The following is a 21,913-nucleotide window of genomic DNA, read 5'->3' as shown; positions in this document are numbered from 1 at the left end:
GTCTCAAAGCTAATACGACACACTTGTAGAACCAACAGCAACACGTGGTTCGGAGGTGCGGGGTGCTTAACTCGTCAAACATCGAGATGTGCTTCAAAACTGGTCTAAACGGCAAGTGTATTCATCAACTACCAAACTTGCAAAGAGTATTTCAGAGTTTCTCGGATAACGAGAACATCGACTCCCTGACAGGAGTTTAACTATAACCTCTTAACATTTCTCTTTCCCTCTCTTTGTTTCTCTCTCTCCCTATCTCCCCCCCCCCCCTCTCTCTCTCTCTTCCCCCCTCTCTCTCTCTTCCCCCCTCTCTCTCTCCCTTTCTCTCTCTATCTCTCTCTCTCTCTCCCCTCTTTCTCTCTCCCTCTCTGTGTACAATAATTACCTTCGGTGATAGATATGTAGAATGACAGGTTCTCTCTGCAGCCTTCATTGAAGATAAAAATGAACTCGTGGGTCTCTTCAATCAACGTTCTACTCAACTATTCTTTCCCTGACCTAACACAATAATATTTCTTCTGGACGATATAAGGCAACTGTACATGAAAGTCCAAAGACCACTTAAGCTCAGACATGTTGAGAAAATTGGAGATGAATTTAACCATATCTAGAACTCCGCAAAACGGTTACAAGACTGAGACTAAAGTCCACGGCCTTTCAAATGAGGGTGGAAGAATATGTACTTGTTGCAAAACAAGCGAAATAGAAGACGAAGAACATTTCGAACAAAGATGCCCTCGTAACAAATGTTATATTTGGGGTAACACTTTCTTAGTAAAGTACAGATTCTCGTACTTTTTTGGGTTGAGTCCCGTCCTGGATTCAAACCCTCCTTACAAAGAACGACGACGGGAACTACTGTTATCACTAGCCTTAGCCCCAATTGCTAAATCACTTCACTTTATCCATCAGCGCCTTTTACCAACTGTTCATGTCCTTGGACAACCCACAATCTGGTCAACAATGACCTGTTGCCTGATGCACCGTGACAGGCCTGGCTGTCAACGGGGCAGATGTATGCGATGGAAGAGCTAATCCAGGGGTATAAGATACGTTTTTCAAAGGAGTAGGTGGATAACAGAACAACACATAGTATTGTTTTACACTTTTCAAGGGCAAATTTAAATTCTTAGGTGATTTTAATGTTTGCCTAATTATTGTTATTGGGTTATACGTTGTTGGGATAAAAACTTGTGGGCTTGTTGATATTACTTTTTTTACGTTTAGTTTGAATGTTTGACTTATGTTTGTTCAAAGACTTATATACAATCTCTATATATATATACGTCTTTGGTTTGTTGTAATATTGAATATGTCTATCTGGGGCTGTAACGATTCACCGATGCATCGCCACGACACTAGTATGTTTAAGTCTTGTATCATTGCAACAAACCTTCATCACATCGTTAAATATGAGGGAAAGGGTTTTTGGTTTGAAAATGAAATGTAAATGCAATCTTCTGCCGGGGCATGAGGTTTTTAAGCCCTAATTTGTTCCGTGCTTTGCATCGAGTGACGCATCGTGACAGTACACTGCTTGACAAAGTCAGGCCCAGATGAATGCAGCGTAATAACGGTGTTATAATCTACATCAAAACGTCGCTGTATACAATGAACAAGAAGTTGTTATCTATAGGGACTTAATTGGGTTCAACGCCGCTTTTAACAGTATTCCAGTTATATCGTGGCGTGTCAGCTTAATGTGGGAGGAAAGCCCGAAGTGATGCAGGTTAGACGTTTACCACTTTGGTGAAACCCACGAGCACGGGTATGGTGCTGACAAACCTAGAAACATAATCGGGGAGAATCGGGATTCGAACCCACAATCAGAGGTTTCTGACGTGCCCAAGGGATGCAACTCTGCACAGCAAATTGCGGCGCCTTAGACGCGCCCCCTTTGTTATCCATACAGTTGTACGTTTTCTAACCCACGTGCATGTCACTCTGCAGTTGTATGTGTTCTTAACAGTGTTTGTCAATTCTTGTGCTTCATCACTTCAGGGCCCCCAAGGACCGCCCGGCCCCCCGGGACGACTAGGAGGTGGAGGCCCCCCCGGGCCACCGGGACCCCCGGTAAGTGCCCAGTGTTCACTTCTTGACGTCACAATGCAGCAGAACATTGCATTAAATCTACGTCGAGGAGTTCGAGTTACACCAAGCAAGAAATCACACAATGTACAAAGTTATAAGAAATCGAAATTGAAAAGACAAAAACATAAATAGCAACATGTGGAAATTGAAATTCTTTGTCCGACAAAGCAGGGTTAAATAGTGTGAAATAGGAATAGCTGAAATACCTTCACAGTGCCGGGTTAATAATGGATAAATATATAAATGAAGGTCTACAAACAAACAAAACTATTTAAGAACGGTGCTGTCTGGAAATGTGCGAGATTGAGATTATAAATGGGAGGTGAAGAAAGTATCCCCCAGGGACGCAGGGGGCATCTGTTGTAGCGTTCCCCTACACTGGTACCCACGCTATGCCTCTGTGGAATTGGTAAGCCAGCTGCAGACATAGGCCTGCAACAGGTGAAGTGCCGGGCTTGCTGTGTCGTGACTCTGGGGCGCTTGACGTTAGGTAATCTGTTTAATGATGGTATGGTGAGAGGTGCCCCTGCTGATCTCCGGCCGGGGGGTAGTGAACATGGAGGGCGTGGCACAGTCGACGAAATAGCTGTCAGATTCCAGTTCCTCGCCATGGGAGTTATGATTGCTATAAAGTTGAAATTCGGACTCAACCGACGTAATGCTGAAAGCTTCTTTGGCAGGACTGGCAAGTTTAAGTCGTGTCCTTAAAGAACTCAAGTAGTTAAAATTCCTCCCAGCTTCTTATAGACTTGGAAAGCCATCTGGCAACAGAGCGCAGCCGGAAGTTGCGGGTTTCGGTGTTTTTTTAATTTATTCTTATCATAAACTGTTGTACTTGTAACACGATATGATGTTTAAACCTCCACGTCGACATGTCCGAGGTATTCACGTGTCCTCAACCGTCAATCCGCCACTTCATGACCTTTTTGCATTTTAACTGATTACTTGTCATATTCCCCACTACAGGATCTTAAGGGTAAGGATTTCCCGATGGTGGATCTCGTCGTAGGGATTTCCCGCTACAGTATATTGTCGTAGGGATTTCCCGCTACAGTATATTGTCGTAGGGATTTCCCGCTACAGAGCCTTGTTACAGAACCTTGTCGTTAGATCCTATCGTAGGGATTTCCCGGTACCAAATCTTGTAGGGATTTCCCACTACAGGATCTTATCGTAGGGATTTCCGAGTACTGATTCTTGTACGGATTTCCCGATACAGAACCTTGTGGGGATTTCCAGCTACAGGTTCTGTCTTACGGATTTCCCGTTGTGGGACCTTATCGTAGGGATTTCCCCCAACAGAACCTTGTCGTAGGGCTTTGATCCAAGATGCATTACTCAACCTTACATTCACATTTAAACCTAAAGGTCACGGTCGGCCCCAAAGACGGCGAGAAACTGATCCTTTTCCATAAAGGGTGTCGGACTGTTATATATATATACCTGCCGTGTACAATGGAGATGTCAACAACATCTTTGAGAAACGTAAATTCGATGGTTTTTTAACATCGACAAAATTAACCTCTGTCGATCCTATACGGAGGTAAGGGAGGGCGAGGTACACGCTGCGGTGTCGATCAAACGGGGACGCACAAGCGTTTTGCACGCCGGTATCTTGCCGTCTAATTAAATAATCAAACAAAGCCGCTTTCTTCTCATGCGATATCGTTTCAATTTTAGGCAAGTGTAATCTTTCTCTCCCCAAAATAAATATTTAACCATACACAGACGTGCACGTATTAAATATCGGCTCATTCACTGCAAGGCAGGTTCGTTGGCCTGCACTCACAGCGCCATCGGGGATCCAAATCCACACTTAGTTAAACATGTGAAGCCAAACTCTGATCTTCCACGTAGCATTAAGCTTTTTAGTTGTATTTGCCACATACTACTGTATACATTTTAGGATGCCATAAGTAAAACAGTGCATTGGTACAAGAGTATGGACACTTGTGTTCTGAATCGTCTTGTATCGTTTAATGCATTCTATTGTTCTGCACTGTTAAAAAGCAATACACTAATATATTGCACCGTTATAATGTATTACAGTACCGTTGCAATGTAGTACAATGTCTATTTTTATGATGTCGACAAACTTAGATGCAGATATTGCGCAGTCACGATACAGGCCTAACATTATGATTGTTAGGTTGTACGTTTTGTCCGATGTTACAAGGTTGTACATGATTGTGCGTTGTTTCAGGGTAACCCCGGCCCCCCTGGGGAGAAAGGTAACACGGTAAGTTGAGGCTTGACTGGGGTGGATCCAGACACCGGTAAGAAATCTCAATACCTTGATATGCATTCACTCCATACCCCCACACATGTCCCCAGCACCTATACGCTGTCGTCAGAAACGATCGATCTGGCTGTAATATTGCTGACCTGAAACACCATACCCTCACTCACTTCATACTTCCTTATATCGACCTACAGTATGTGAAAGGTGGCTAAAGACAAATACTTTTAGTTTATACCGTTACACACTTATATTTCTCGAAATGATAGTGTCACCATGGCTGCTTGGTTAATTAGCCAGTTGTTGGTCTGTCTTTCACCATATGTACCCAAGTAAAGGCCTATCTCCATATGTACCTCCATGACAGGACTGTCTCCCACCCTACGTACCCCGGTACATCTTCCATAGCAACGTACCAGGGCACTGCATCTCCGCGAGCCCGGGAGGGACAGACCCTGACACCCCCCCCCCCCCCCCCCCCCCCCCCCCTCCTTTCTTAACGACATACCCTTCTTAACGACTTAACGTGAAACCCTTACCATGTGTGTACTAAAGTTGATGTGGGTCTTTACCTGACTACCTTTTGTTCAATGACCAGATTGATCTCGAAGAACTCCAGGTATGTAATGGAAGCATGGTTAAGACATTTTGAATTTCTTTTGATTTGTGTTCAACGACTCTTCTTTTTCCTAACATCCTAATGATACTTTTCCGATAGTCCACCAAGGTAACAATGAAGTCTGTTAAATTGGTTTGTCACTCTTCTTTCCACGCACCTAACCCACTCTCTCGCGGTGAACCTGTGTTTCCTGAACTAACGTGTTGTGTCGTAGACTTAACTCGACTACATTCTTGGTGTGAACCTCAGAAGGTTCAACATTCACCTTTTGATAACTTCAGCTCGTGAACGTGAGGCAGGTGACCTCCGAACGTATTCAGGCTAATTAAAGGAATCAACTGACATATCTGTGTCGTAGCATGAGAGCATGTGTTGTGGTGTTACTTCTAACAACGTGGCCAAACGCCGTGCCGTGCGCTACCTATGGTCATACAAACAAGTCACCAGAGATCGCCTGGCAACACACATTTCCTAAGGCCACATAAAAACGTTGTTGTTTCTTATTACTGCTCGACTCTGAAAAAAGCATCACAGTTTGATTGTTTTGGGGAGTTTATCTATTATTATTTTTTTATTATTATTTCATTTTATTTATTTATTTTAAAATTTGGGGTGGGGGTGGGGGTGGGGGTGGGGGTGGGGGTGGGGGGATGCTCAATTCTGTTCCGTTTCCACATTTATTTCATTTTACGTTTTGGTACAACTTTATATTAAGGTTTGAACGGTTCGGAAATAACAAAAAAGGTATAATCTACCCAGTTAAAAAAAAAGAAAAGTTGAGAAAGAAATGTTTTAATGTGGCCTTTTACTGCCATCGTAAATGTCTACCTAACATGGTGAATCCTGACTTGATAAATTATATATTTTACCCGCGACTGGGGTCGACAACTCCTATATGTAATCCGACTAGGGTAGATAACTCCTATATATAATTTGACTACGGTAGATTACTCATACATATCATCCGACTAGGGTTGATAACTATTATATATCATCCGCCTATGGTAGATAACTTTTATATATCATCCGATTACGGTAGATAACTCTTATATATCATCCTACTAGGGTAGATAACTCTTAAATATCATCCGACTATGGTAGATAACTCTTAAATATCACCCGACTATGTTTGAAGAATACTACCCTCACTAAAACGGGTTCAGTTACTCATTATGTCTGAAAATGTACTAAACTTTGACCTCTGTGGAGAGTTCAGGTAAGACAAGGCCCTCTGTATGTTATGATTGTCGTGGGAATCTACTTCAGTTGTATCGGGTGGTCAACCTTTGCGACTTGTATGATTGACGTGTCAGCGTACCCCAGTTGCGCGGATCGTTGCTCATGTATTCAGACACTGGTTGACTGCCCGCGACTCGTCTTATTTACCAGCATCCGTGCTGCTGCAACATCACTGACTGCGGCGTCAAACACGTTTTAGAAGAATGTTTGAAGTAAAGCTTTACAGAAACATGTTTATGTTTTTCAATCTGAAATTTAACTTGACATTATTTCTCGCCCCCAGGGCTATGTGGCCAACGGATACACAGGTGGGGGAGGGACCGGCCCCCCGGGGCCCTCGGTAAGTATACACACGTCTTTGTTACCTCGACTGTGGTTGTCTCGAATTTGAGTGAGGTTTGAGATAAAGGGGTAATTTGAGTATGGCCTTATAATGGGGATGTACCCTTCGAGGTATACCACAGTCAATTTAGAGTGATTATCACGTTACAAAATGTCAATCCAGACAGTTTAAAGCAGGGGCATCTTGTATTGCGTGGCATGTGTGTACGTGATCAGCAAAATCCTGTAACATCAGTATAGCCTTGGTCCAATATGACACTAGCTCCTCCTACTTGACACCTATAAAACACTAGTTCATCCTTTTATTATGTCAATATGACACTAGCTCCTCCTACTTTACACCTATAAAACACTAGTTCATCCTTTTGTTATATCAGTATGGCACTAGCTCCTCCTATTTTAAACCTATAAAACACTAGTTCATCCTTTTGTTATATCAATATGACACTTGTTCCTCCCATTTTACACCCGAAACACTAGTTCATCCTTTTGTTATATCAATATGACACTAGCTCCTCCTACTTTACACCTATAAAACACTAGTTCATCCTTTTGTTATATCAATATGACACTAGCTCCTCCTACTTTACACCTATAAAACACTAGTTCATCCTTTTGTTATATCAATATGACACTAGCTCCTCCTACTTTACACCTATAAAACACTAGTTCATCCTGTCGGTATGTCAATATGACACTAGCTCCTCCTACTTGACACCAATAAACACTAGTTAATCCTTTGTTATGTCGATATGACACTAGCTCCTCCTACTTTACACCTATAAAACACTAGTTCATCCTTTTGTTATATCAGTATGGCACTAGCTCCTCCTATTTTACACCTATAAAACACTAGTTCATCCTTTTGTTATATCAATATGACACTAGCTCCTCCTACTTTACACCAATAAAACACTAGTTCATCCTTTTGTTATACCAATATGACACTAGCTCCTCCTACTTTACACCTATAAAACACTAGTTCATCCTTTTGTTATGTTAATATGACACTAGCTCCTCCTACTTTACACGTATAAAACACTAGTTCATCCTTTTGTTATGTTAATATGACACTAGCTCCTACTTTACACCAATAAAACACCAGTTCCTCCTTTTGTTATGTTAATATGACACTAGCTCCTCCTACTTTACACCAATATAACACTCGATCCACCCTTTGGTACATCAATATGACACTAGTTCCCGTTTACTCACCAGGTACCTAATAACCTCATTCAGATATACTTCAGACTGATATGTTTCAATTCCTGAATTACGCGGTGTACCTGAGACACTTAATAGAATGTTCGTACACAAAAACCACCAGAGGGCAGCAATTCAAAAGTGTTAGAACCATTAAAAGTTATACATAGCAATATCCACTAGACATATCAAGTATTGCCATGTGGTTCCGTGCTGCAAGTAGCACCTGTCGTTGGTTTATGGAGAACCCGACCCAGTGAATGGAAGAAATGTACACCACAACATTCTTTGAACCACGCTCTTGGTTTGCTGACTTGGCACTTTCTGGTGGTAATCGTCTTTACAGAGGTTTAACATGAGCTCTGTAAGCAGTCTTAGACCAACCCTAATTCCAACACATTATTTCTGGGAAACGTGCATACCCGCCTTTGTCGTGCCAGGCGGAGATTGCAATGTTATAATTATTATATCCAATATAGGACATATTTTTGCGTTTTAGCGCTTGATAGTTTTTGTTTTGCTGCTTGAGTTAAACATTCTATATTCTGTATTGCGGGGAGGTGGTTGAACCCCTCGTGTCGTGGACTCCACATAACGACGCCAACGAACGACATGCCTAGAAAAGAAAACTCGACCTATGTCATGTGGATTGTAGTTTATCTCTCTGTAAAATGTGCGGGTGTTAGATTAAATAAACATTTTAATGTATTAGGGTCAAATACCGATCGTCAAAAGGCCAAAGTAGACGTTTCTAGGGATGTGGGATAAAAACATGTATTTAAACATTTCCTCTCTACTGACAGGGACCTTCAGGACCCCCTGGCTCCGTCGGGATGGTGAGTATAGAGATGCCCGGTGCATATAGGTCATTAGGACCTGTAGGTCATCTCGACCCGCTTTGTGAGACATCGATGGAATCACTAGTTTTACTCATTCACGTGATTATGCTACGTAGCAACACAATCTGGTTGTAAAGACCCGTTTCCTAGTTTCCTAGTTTATTTTAACGATGACAAAGCTCATTTCTCACTGTTTTCTGTATTATATGCGGAGTGATGGGACGGTGTACGGTATACAGTGAAAAGATTAATCTCACCAAAGATTATACATCTATATACGTCATTGATCTCACCGACCTATTATACAGTAATACGGTGATTAGATACAAATGTGCCCGGATGTACCCGGCGAACGTACCCGGATGTAAAATTCTAAGCGCCGAAGTATTTGCAGGTTGGTCTAGGTCGTGAAACAGCCAGGTTGACATTAAGAAACCAAATTAGATGCATGAGCAATCTGATACCTAAAAAATATTCTCCAGATATACATTTGTAAATGAATGAAGGAATAATCGTATAAACACTTGTACCGAGTGCTAGCGTCTACACAAACTGTGGATGTGAGATCGACCCTCGCGGCCGGGGTCAACTCTTGCAGCCTGCCTTCACTGGCATCATGTGAAATTTGAAAATGCACAGCAGACATATATGTCACGTGACTCTGGGAATGGGGAACTGCATTAATTGTTTTCGACAGAATTCAGCCTTTTTTTTAGTTTCGGCGACAGACACAAGCTGGAAGCTACGTGCAGATATTTGCTGTAACAATTAAGCCTTTGGTAGGGGCCTGCATGAAAACACCAGCCTGTGGAACGTCTAACTCACAGAGAACTGATTCTCGCTTATGCTGCAGATTTCTGTTCCAACGAAAAACATTTATCTAATTTGACTTAGGAGTGCTAACGGTACTATGTTTAAATATATCACAAATCAAACGATGGTCCCGCTATGTTACATGAATGGCTTGATAAGGAAGGGATTTCAAGAGGGGTAGTTAGTTTACCGTTCTTGCATCAATGTACCGTTGCTGATATTCCATGGACTAGGGTAACCCTCCCCGCTCCCTGTTTTTACTGTGAGTGCGCGAGGGGGGGGCGTCCCACCTGCCAGCTCCTATCAACGTTGTGAATGAGTGCCATGACCCACTTGAGGTGTGGCGCCCGACCGGATCCCGTCTGTGGGTTCGCCACCGTGGAGCAAGACACGCTGTCAAGAAGTCAGCACACAAAGTATTTTAAGTGTTTCTTGAATCTCATTATTACATTAAAAAATGTGAGGTAACAGCGACAACCAGTTACAAGCCCGATTAAATCAATAAAGCCGTCGAAACCAATATGTAACATGACTATAGGCCGTCGATATAAACCTGTAACTATCGGCAAAGCTGTACGTAGTTGACAGCACAAATGGAATTAATTAATGGATTTAACTCGCTATATTCTCCCAGCCTGGTGAACGCGGGGCCCAAGGAGACAGAGGTCCCCAGGGATCACAGGGGCAATCTGGGATCCCCGGCTTGTCCGGACCCCCGGGACCCCCTGGGCCTAGAGGACTTCGAGGACAGTCAGGAATGCCGGGAATGCCAGGACTTCCGGTAAGGGAGATCACTCGTTTACTTAACCTCGTGACAAGCATAATGCAGTACCCAGTAGAGTTTACGTTATACTGAACATTGTTTGGAGATATGTGGCGTCCGTAATGTAACAAAGTCACTTCATGCCTAAATACACGAACAATAAATTTAACGTAGCAGTGCATCAACGTTATCAATAAATATGCCAAGAGGGCGTAATCAATGGTATGTGTAAACGTATAATCAGGACTACCGCCGATGTACTGCCTTTCCGGTCTGGTGGTAGATGTTGTCTGTGAAGTTGCAGGTGTATATTTCAATTGCAGGGACGCAGTATATCTGAGACCGAGATGCGGGAACTATGCAGCATGGTACTGAGAGGCGAGTATATCCTGTATATCATCATGGAATAGTGACATAGTCACAATCTGCTGGTGTTGATATTTGTTTTGCCACATGTATGTAATAGCACGGGTGTTGATGTAGTCAATATACACCAGCAGCCGAGTCTAGTCAAGTATTATGTATTATGAAAAGTAATATGTAACGTCATTGGGACACAGAACCCTTCAGGGCATATTCGGTAGCTAACAGAATAACACAACACTAGTTTCCTGACAAATGCAACCTGTTCTGTTGTAGACCAACTAGAGGATCTGATCGCGGACCTCAGAGGACCGCCCGGCCCACCAGGAGTCGGGAAGAAGGGGCGCCCAGGACCACCTGGACCTTACGGACAACAGGGTATGTTAGTGCTCACTAAGCAACAACAGGATATGTTAGTGATCAACAGGTAACGACAGGGTATGTAAGGAGTCACTTAGGAACGACAGGGTATGTTAGTGGTCACTAGAAACGACAGGGTATGTAAGTGGTCACTAGAAACGACAGGGTATGTTTGTGTTCACTAAGCAACAACAGGATATGTTAGTGATCAACAGGCAACGACAGGGTATGTTAGTGGTCACTAAGCAACGCCAGGGTATGTAAGTGGTCACTAGAAACGACAGGGTATGTTAGTGATCAACAGGCAACGACAGGGTATGTGTGTGGTCACTAGAAACGGGGGCGGTCGGGTAGCCTAGTGGTTAAAGCGTTCGCTCGTCACGCCGAAGACCCGGGTTCGATTCCCGACATGGGTACAATGTGTGAAGCCTATTTCTGGTGTCCCCCGCCGTGATATTGCTGGAATATTGCTAAAAGCGGCGTAAAATCATACTCACTCACTCACTCACTCACTAGAAACGACAGGGTAAGTTAGTGGTCACTAAGCAACAACAGGATATGTTAGTGATCAACAGGCAACGACAGGGTATGTTTGTGGTCACTAAGCAACGCCAGGGTATGTAAGTGGTCACTAAGCAACAACAGGGTATGTTAGTGATCAACAGGCAACGAATGGGTATGTTAGTGGTCACTAGAAACGACAGGGTATGTTAGTGATCAACAGGCAACGACAGGGTATGTTAATGGTCAACAGGCAACGACAGGATATGTTAGTGGTCACTAAGCAACAACAGGGTATGTTAGTAGTCATCAAGGAACAACAAGGCATGTTAGTGGTCACTAAGCAACGATATGGTATGTTAGTGGTCACTAGGAATCAACAGGATATGTTAGTGGTCACTAGGCAACGACAAGGTATTTTAGTGGCCACAAATCAACGACAGGTTATGTTAGTGGTCACTTAGCAACAGCAGGGTATGTTAGTGGTCACTAGGCAACGACAGGGTATTTTAGTGGCCACAAAGCAACGACAGGTTATGTTAGTGGTCACTTACAAACAGCAGGGTATGTTAGTGGTCACTAGGCAACGACAGGGTATTTTAGTGGCCACAAAGCAACGACAGGTTATGTTAGTGGTCACTTAGAAACAGCAGGGTATGTTAGTGGTCACTAGGCAACGACAGGGTATTTTAGTGGCCACAAAGCAACGACAGGTTATGTTTGTGGTCACTTAGAAACAGCAGGGTATGTTAGTGGTCACTAGGCAACGACAGGTTATTTTAGTGGCCACAAAGCAACGACAGGTTATGTTAGTGGTCACTTAGAAACAGCAGGGTATGTTAGTGGTCACTAGGCAACGACAGGGTATTTTAGTGGCCACAAAGCAACGACAGGTTATGTTAGTGGTCACTTAGAAACAGCAGGGTATGTTAGTGGTCACTAGGCAACGACAAAGTAATTTTAGTGGCCACAAAGCAACGACAGGTTATGTTAGTGGTCACTTAGAAACACCAGGGTATGTTAGTGGTCACTAGGCAACGACAGGTTATTTTAGTGGCCACAAAGCAACGACAGGTTATGTTAGTGGTCACTAAGGAACAACAAGGCATGTTAGTGGTTACTTAGTAACAGCAGGGTATATAAGTGGTCACTAAGGAACAACAAGGCATGTTAGTGGTCACTTAGCAACACCAGGGTATGTTAGTGGTCACTAAGGAACATCAAGGCATGTTAGTGGTCACTCAGCAACAGCAAGGTATGTTAGTGGTCACTAAGGAACATCAAGGCATGTTCGTGGTCACTCAGCAACAGCAGGGTATGTTAGTGGTCATTAAGGAACATTAAAACAGAGATAGAATTATCAGGAAGAAGCCCGCATACAGCCACTAAGCTCATGCTGCTGTTTGTTGCTGTATTCATTTTGTGATTAGATTTCACCATTTTAACAGCTAATATAACAACGTTAACGTTATTTGTGAGGGCATGATCATTTGCCGACCGCTGAGTCTGTTCAACTGCCCTTCGTCATACAGTTCACGAAAGACCGCAGTCTTCAACAAATGATATGCCCTGAAAAATACCGTTACCCTTATAACATGGTATGTTAGTGGTCATTTAGGAACAGAAGGGCATGTTAATGGTCACAATGCAACAACGGGGCATGTTAGTGGTCACTAAGCAACAAAAGGCCATGTAAGTGGTCACTAAGCAACAACAGGGCATGTTAGTGGTTACTAAGCGACAACAGGGTATGTCAGTCGCCTTTAAAGGCACAGCATATTACGTTAGGAAAATATCTTCGATAATCATGTTGACTTTGAAACTTTTGATAAACGCGATTTTATCATCCACCTGTTTCCAGGAGAACGCGGTCCCCCGGGCCCTCCAGGTGAACGTGGATTTATGGGGATGCCAGGTCTTCCCGGGGCCTCAGGTCCCCCCGGATCTATGGGTGAGTGAGACCAGTAGTGTAGTGCTGCGGGCGACTAAATTCTCCCCCGAATCCTTAGGTAAGTGTGACCAGTAAAGTAGTGCTGAAGACGACGTTATTCTCGAGATTTGGGGTGAGTGTGATTGTTTAGGCTGCAATCAACGACATCTGGTCCTGCTTCAAAAATATATTCGCAGTTTAACTATATGCAGACAACCTTTGAAACTTTCGGGAACGTTTGTAAACGAAAATACTTTGTAAAAACAAAACTTTTAAGTGTGACGACAGGCAACCGTTTTGGAAGGTGTTGATCCATCTTAGCCGGCAGGGTCTCTTACATTCTTGTACTACATATTGCAGGCAACAGGGGACCGAAGGGCGAGCGAGGATCTACCGGACACGGCAACCAAGGAAAACCAGGCCCCCCAGGAATACAAGGTGAGTCCCCTTGGGTGCACTAGTGGGTAACATATTGATTGAGCTAGTGCTGTCAAGTTGGCATACAGTCATCACTGGTAGGAATTGTGCGACCTTCGGGCGCAACAAGGTAGGTAGACCCAGGGTTACCAAGTCTCCAAACGGCCGGTTTTGGGGGTATGCCCCACAGAAATGTTTAAAAATTAGATGCTCTTAAACTGTATTTCCTGCATTTTGGGACCGTTAATGTTAGATTCTATTTGTAGCAAATATTGGTAATTCATTTAAGACTTTCATTCAAAAAACATCTATGACAAATAAAATTTCAACATTAAGACGAATTGATAATAATATATTGTGTTTTTACATGTTTATTCGTAGTATTTTTATTTACAAATTTAACGCGAGCCGACATATCATTATAATGAAAATAATTGTGAGAGCGCGGTTTGCTTACGTCACACCCATCTACCGCTAAAATCCTAAAGTGCGTGAAGGTTCCGAGTTTCAAGTTAGGCAATAAGTATCATGTTTAAACGTGAAGAGTTTGAATTAATAATTTACTGAATAGATGGTAAATTGATGTTTAGTCATAAAACAAATTATGCTTTTTTCTTAGGTGTAAGCAATTGCTTTTCTGCTCCAATGGTATTGTCGCCCCTGCGATCACTGTACGACCACTGTACGATCACTGAACTATTGCTTTTGCTCCGTAGGTCCGACTGGCCCGACAGGCGAAGGCATCATGGGACGGCCTGGCGAGCGTGGGCCCCCGGGCACGTCAGGCCAACACGGTCGCCGTGGTATCATGGGTCCCCCCGGGCCCCCAGGGTACTGTGAATACTGTAACTACGCCCTACCAGGACCCGAATACATACGACTGCCGAGAAATGACATCAAGGGGCCTTAAAACTTTCAAACCCCCTGATAAAATGGTTTAAATGCCCGTCACCTGTAGCCATTGATCTTAGACTCTCTCCATCTTTATTTCGTTTGATACTCCCTCTCTTACTCTTCTCCTCCTCAGAAGATTTCCCCGCTTTGTCTCTCCCTCCACGATACTACCTGCGCATATCCATATGCAAAACTACCATCACCCGAACTTGTATTCGGGTTAATCGTTCTCCACTAACAAGTGTGTTCCTAACATGTATTTGAAGCATAATTTTATATTTCTGACCTTTCTACCTGCACTAGTCATCATCGTAGCATAGATCCCCCTTTTGTTGGATTATATATAAACCTGATGGTCCACTGGCCACGTATCCCGACATTGCAATGTTCTACCGCATAAGGCTTCGGCCATTGCGGGGTATGCGAGCAGTTTACCGTTGCGGTCCTCCTGCATGTTAGCCCGACACGGGTTACCTCCCCTTCTTTAGTTGTTGCGATTTACGCTACAGGCTGACGCAGGTTTGAGATGTTTTGGGAGCTTTTTATGATGTCATTTCTTCATGCCATCCAAGCAAAGTGTCTGTGTTAGAGGATCAGCTTGAAAGAGTGACAGGATCTTTGTATCCCGCCAAGTGTCACGTGACGATTTGGTGACGATCAGATGACATGTTTGGGTCCCGCCTTACACTGAAGGCCTTGCAGGCGTATCATGTGATATCTTCATCTGCCCTCATTCAATATATTACAGACACGTCATAGTACAGAACAGAGCTCTATCGTGATTGGTTTCAGCGTATATCACGTGTCCAATATGATTGGTTGTTTGTTTGTACAGTAAACCACATGACAGTTATCATTCATGACTCGTGTGGAGATTTAGAGAGCGAAAGCCAAGTTGAGACTATGTGCGTGCTTTGGACGATGTGTTTTCTTTGGTGCTATTGAACTATTGGTCGAGTTTGGCCATCTGAAACTTACACAGAACCATTTTACCTCCGTACTGCTATCAAGAGGCAATAACAGACTGGGAGTTGTTCTACTACTGTCTTCCGGTCACGTGTCCATCATGGCCGCCGAGGCTCTGGAAGAATTCCACATGTTACATTGTATTCAAGACACTCACCTTACGACGTCACTACTGCATTTTCCAAACTTGCATATGGGTGATATTGTTTCAACTAGCTACATGACAACTACTCATGAACATCGGAACACCTGTCAACTTCCAAAGAAACACTGCCAAAGAATTGTACATCACATAATTCTGAAACGAGGTAAATTATCCATAATTCGTTGTATACATTGAATTTATTCTTAGAATTTCTTTCTTGAATTCTTTGCGTGTTTCTTGTTGTGTTAAATCTCGTTACTACTTGTATGCACATTTCAGAGCATTTATTGTGTAATTTAAACACAACTACTGTTATAGACTACGTCATATTGCCACCTCGTCATGTTAGCCACGCTTCCTTAGTGTACAGCAGGCCTTAGATATTCAAAGTCTGCTAATCTTAGTGTATGTATTCAAACATAGTCGTAAGTGCAAATTGTATTTGTGACAGCTGCTCTAGATTTTCGTTTTGTATATTTACATCCACTGGAAGATAAGATCTCTTTAGGTAATAAATTACTTACTTCTTGTACAGCCTGTTGCGTTGTTTGTGATGGTGACGCCTCCAAGGCTTCAAACACGTCTCTTGACCTCCGACACCGTGATTTCCAGCACTTCTGGCTTTCCTCCCAGAGAGAGAAAGAGAGGGAGCGAGAGAGGAGCCAAACAGTTTGAGTGTGGTGAATAATGGAGTGACAGTGGGAGAGAGTGTGAATGAGACAGAGGGGAAAGGGAGAGTGTGAGAGAGAGGGTGTGAGAGGGAGATAGAGTGTGAATGCGAGGGAGAGGGGGGAGAGAGAGCGTGAATGGGTGAGAGTGGGAGAGAGTGAATGAGAGAGACGGGAGAGAGAGAGAGTGAATGAGTGAGAGGGGGGGGGGGGATAGAAAAAGGGGAGAGAGATACCGGGGGAGGGGGGAGGGGGAGGGGGGAGAGGAGCCAAACAATTTGAGTGTGGTGAATGATGGAGTGAGTGAGAGAGTGGTTGGGGTGGAGAAGGAACGAATGGAGGAGCCACACAATGTTTGTTTCTCCCACAACACCCCATCTTTTAGAACATCCAGTATGTCCGGCTGTAAAACCTGAGATCTAAATGTGTATACACCCCGCTCCCATCTCCACCCTGAATCCATGAAAACAGGACAGATCCCCTGGGAGTCTCAGTGGCCATAAAGTTGATTGGGCGGTCACTATGAAACCGGCACAAGTCCGCATTAGTACAAGTCCGCATTAGCACAACTCCGCATTAGCACAAGTCCTCATTAGCACAAGCAGTCCTACATACACACGTGATTGCAGCTCACTATAGAAAATGCATTAAATTCACCAACCTATCGAAACCATTGACGAAGTAACGTAGAGTGAGTGAGTATGGTGTGACGTCGCGTTTAGCAATATTCCAGCAATATCACGGCGGGGAACACCAGAAAAGGGCTTCACACATTGTACCCATGTCGAGAATCGAACCCAGGACTTCGGCGTGACGAGGGAGCGCTTTAACCACTAGGCTACCCGACTGCCCCTGTAACATAGAGCTGCAGTATGACACTGAGATAGATAGATAGATATATAGATAGATAGATCAGTGGTGAAAGCTACGAGCAAGGGTATAGACCAGACAACCCCTAGAAACATAATTAGGGCGAGTATGGGATTCAAACCCAACATTATTTGTTTCTGGCACGTCTACGGGACTCAATTCTGCAGTGAGTTACGGCCTACTACATACTTATACTCCAGGACACCAACTGCACCACTGTCTTATATCAACCAATGAATAACAAAGGTTATCATATATCAAACAATGAATAACAAAGGTTATCATATATCAACCAATGAATAGCAGAGGTTATCATATATCAACCAATGAATAACAAAGGTTATCTTATATCAACCAATGAGTGAGTGAGTTGGGTTTAACACCGCTTTTAACAGTATTCCAGTTATATCACGGCGTGTCAGCTTAATGTGGGAGGAAAGCCCGAAGTGATGTAGGTCTCAGACGTTTACAAATTCTGTGAAACCCACGAGCACGGGTATGGTGCTGACAAACCTAGAAACATAATCAGGGCGAACCGGGATTCGAACCCACAAGCATAGGTTTCTGGCGTGCCCAAGGGACAAGTGACGCAACTCTGCACAGCGAATCGCGGCGCCTTAGACAAACTGGGCCACCCGTGCCCCCATATCAAGTGAATAACAAAGGTTATCTTATATCAACCAATGAATAATAAAGGTTATCTGTTATCAACAATTATATAACAAAGGTTATCATATATCAACCAATGAATAACAAAGGTTATCTTATATCCATCAATGAATAACAAAGGTTATCTTGTATCAACCAATTTATCACAAATGTTATCATATATCAACCAATGAATAAAAAAGGTTATCTTATATCCACCAATGAATAACAAAGGTTATCTTATATCAACCAATGAATAACAAAAGTTATCTGTTATCAACAAGTATATAACAAAGGTTATCATATATCAACCAATATATAACAAAGTTTATCTTATATTAAGCAGTGAATAATAAAGGTTATCTACCAATGAAAAACAAAGGTTATCTGTTATCAACCAATATATAACAAACATTATCTTATGTCAACCAATGAATAACCAAGGTTATCTTGTATCAACAAATATATAACAAAGGTTATCTTATATCAACCAATATATAACAAAGGTTATCTTATATTTAGCAGTGAATAACAAAGGTTATCTTATATCAATCAATGAAAAACAAAGGTGATCTTATATCAACCAATGAATAACCAAGGTTATCTTGTATCAACAAATATATAGCAAAGGTTATCTTATATCAACCAATGAAAAACAATGGTGATCTTATATCAACCAATGAATAACAAAGGTTATCTTATATCAACCAATGAATAACAAAAGTTATCTTATATCATCCAATGAATAACAAAGGCTAAATGAAGGAGGACATCCAACAGGAATGGTGTGCCATAGAAAACTATTATCTGTGTTCAATCTGAGATGTGCGTACAATACACGGACTTGAGATGTGCGTACAATACACGGACTAGAGATGTGCGTACAATACACGGACTAGAAATTTCCGAACAATACACGGACTAGAGATGTGCGTACAGTACACGGACTAGAGATGTCTCTTGACCTCCGACACCGTGATTTCCAGCACTTCTGGCTTTCCTCCCAGAGAGAGAAAGAGAGGGAGCGAGAGAGGAGCCAAACAGTTTGAGTGTGGTGAATAATGGAGTGACAGTGGGAGAGAGTGTGAATGAGACAGAGGGGAAAGGGAGAGTGTGAGAGAGAGGGTGTGAGAGGGAGATAGAGTGTGAATGCGAGGGAGAGGGGGGAGAGAGAGCGTGAATGGGTGAGAGTGGGAGAGAGTGAATGAGAGAGACGGGAGAGAGAGAGAGTGAATGAGTGAGAGGGGGGGGGGGATAGAAAGAGGGGAGAGAGATACCGGGGGAGGGGGGAGAGAAAGAGGGGGAGGGGGGAGAGGAGCCAAACAATTTGAGTGTGGTGAATGATGGAGTGAGTGAGAGAGTGGTTGGGGTGGAGAAGGAACGAATGGAGGAGCCACACAATGTTTGTTTCTCCCACAACACCCCATCTTTTAGAACATCCAGTATGTCCGGCTGTAAAACCTGAGATCTAAATGTGTATACACCCCGCTCCCATCTCCACCCTGAATCCATGAAAACAGGACAGATCCCCTGGGAGTCTCAGTGGCCATAAAGTTGAGTGGGCGGTCACTATGAAACCGGCACAAGTCCGCATTAGTACAAGTCCGCATTAGCACAACTCCGCATTAGCACAAGTCCTCATTAGCACAAGCAGTCCTACATACACACGTGATTGCAGCTCACTATAGAAAATGCATTAAATTCACCAACCTATCGAAACCATTGACGAAGTAACGTAGAGTGAGTGAGTATGGTGTGACGTCGCGTTTAGCAATATTCCAGCAATATCACGGCGGGGAACACCAGAAAAGGGCTTCACACATTGTACCCATGTCGAGAATCGAACCCAGGACTTCGGCGTGACGAGGGAGCGCTTTAACCACTAGGCTACCCGACTGCCCCTGTAACATAGAAGTGCAGTATGACACTGAGATAGATAGATAGATATATAGATAGATAGATCAGTGGTGAAAGCTACGAGCAAGGGTATAGACCAGACAACCCCTAGAAACATAATTAGGGCGAGTATGGGATTCAAACCCAACATTATTTGTTTCTGGCACGTCTACGGGACTCAATTCTGCAGTGAGTTACGGCCTACTACATACTTATACTCCAGGACACCAACTGCACCACTGTCTTATATCAACCAATGAATAACAAAGGTTATCATATATCAAACAATGAATAACAAAGGTTATCATATATCAACCAATGAATAGCAGAGGTTATCATATATCAACCAATGAATAACAAAGGTTATCTTATATCAACCAATGAGTGAGTGAGTTGGGTTTAACACCGCTTTTAACAGTATTCCAGTTATATCACGGCGTGTCAGCTTAATGTGGGAGGAAAGCCCGAAGTGATGTAGGTCTCAGACGTTTACAAATTCTGTGAAACCCACGAGCACGGGTATGGTGCTGACAAACCTAGAAACATAATCAGGGCGAACCGGGATTCGAACCCACAAGCATAGGTTTCTGGCGTGCCCAAGGGACAAGTGACGCAACTCTGCACAGCGAATCGCGGCGCCTTAGACAAACTGGGCCACCCGTGCCCCCATATCAAGTGAATAACAAAGGTTATCTTATATCAACCAATGAATAATAAAGGTTATCTGTTATCAACAATTATATAACAAAGGTTATCATATATCAACCAATGAATAACAAAGGTTATCTTATATCCATCAATGAATAACAAAGGTTATCTTGTATCAACCAATTTATCACAAATGTTATCATATATCAACCAATGAATAAAAAAGGTTATCTTATATCCACCAATGAATAACAAAGGTTATCTTATATCAACCAATGAATAACAAAAGTTATCTGTTATCAACAAGTATATAACAAAGGTTATCATATATCAACCAATATATAACAAAGTTTATCTTATATTAAGCAGTGAATAATAAAGGTTATCTACCAATGAAAAACAAAGGTTATCTGTTATCAACCAATATATAACAAACATTATCTTATGTCAACCAATGAATAACCAAGGTTATCTTGTATCAACAAATATATAACAAAGGTTATCTTATATCAACCAATATATAACAAAGGTTATCTTATATTTAGCAGTGAATAACAAAGGTTATCTTATATCAATCAATGAAAAACAAAGGTGATCTTATATCAACCAATGAATAACCAAGGTTATCTTGTATCAACAAATATATAGCAAAGGTTATCTTATATCAACCAATGAAAAACAATGGTGATCTTATATCAACCAATGAATAACAAAGGTTATCTTGTATCAACCAATATATAATAAAGGTTATCTTATATCAACCAATGAAAAACAAAGGTTATCTTATATCAACCAATGAATAACAAAGGTTATCTTGTATCAACCAATGAATAACAAAAGTTATCTTATATCAACCAATGAATAACAAAGGTTATCTTGTATCAACCAATATATAATAAAGGTTATCTTATATCAACCAATGAAAAACAAAGGTTATCTTATATCAACCAATGAATAACAAAGGTTATCTTGTATCAACCAATGAATAACAAAAGTGATCTTATATCAACCAATGAATAACAAAGGTTATCTTGTATCAACCAATATATAATAAAGGTTATCTTATATCAACCAATGAAAAACAAAGGTTATCTTATATCAACCAATGAATAACAAAGGTTATCTTATATCAACCAATGAATAACAAAAGTTATCTTATATCATCCAATGAATAACAAAGGCTAAATGAAGGAGGACATCCAACAGGAATGGTGTGCCATAGAAAACTATTATCTGTGTTCAATCTGAGATGTGCGTACAATACACGGACTTGAGATGTGCGTACAATACACGGACTAGAGATGTGCGTACAATACACGGACTAGAAATTTCCGAACAATACACGGACTAGAGATGTGCGTACAGTACACGGACTAGAGATGTGCAGTACAATACACGGACTAGAGAGGTGCTTACAATACACAGACTAGAGATGTGCGTACAATACACAGACTAGAGATGT

At 42.3% G+C, this 21,913-nt stretch overlaps 1 protein-coding gene across 11 annotated transcripts in view; it reads left to right on the top strand.

Annotated features, from left to right (window-relative positions):
* Window positions 1–16,253, top strand: part of LOC124126572 (collagen alpha-1(IX) chain-like) — a 250,922-nt gene extending 234,669 nt beyond the window's left edge. For 10 of the 11 annotated variants that reach the window (XM_048400127.1, XM_048400125.1, XM_048400134.1 and 7 more), the window contains 11 exons: window positions 1,999–2,070; window positions 4,292–4,327; window positions 4,926–4,946; window positions 6,469–6,525; window positions 8,534–8,566; window positions 10,017–10,163; window positions 10,469–10,523; window positions 10,785–10,886; window positions 13,231–13,320; window positions 13,660–13,737; window positions 14,433–16,253. In XM_048400127.1, the coding sequence (XP_048256084.1) occupies window positions 1,999–2,070; window positions 4,292–4,327; window positions 4,926–4,946; window positions 6,469–6,525; window positions 8,534–8,566; window positions 10,017–10,163; window positions 10,469–10,523; window positions 10,785–10,886; window positions 13,231–13,320; window positions 13,660–13,737; window positions 14,433–14,626 (885 nt within the window). In that variant the 3' untranslated portion in view covers window positions 14,627–16,253. The remainder of the gene's footprint in view (window positions 1–1,998; window positions 2,071–4,291; window positions 4,328–4,925; window positions 4,947–6,468; window positions 6,526–8,533; window positions 8,567–10,016; window positions 10,164–10,468; window positions 10,524–10,784; window positions 10,887–13,230; window positions 13,321–13,659; window positions 13,738–14,432) is intronic. The other variant, XM_048400130.1, reaches the window with a different exon arrangement.
* The last annotated feature ends 5,660 nt before the right edge of the window (window positions 16,254–21,913 follow it).

Source organism: Haliotis rufescens, unplaced genomic scaffold (genome assembly GCF_023055435.1).
Source record: "Haliotis rufescens isolate VD_foot unplaced genomic scaffold, xgHalRufe1.0.p SCAF_2, whole genome shotgun sequence".
NCBI lineage: Eukaryota > Metazoa > Mollusca > Gastropoda > Lepetellida > Haliotidae > Haliotis > Haliotis rufescens.
This window is presented reverse-complemented; position numbering and strand designations above follow the sequence as displayed.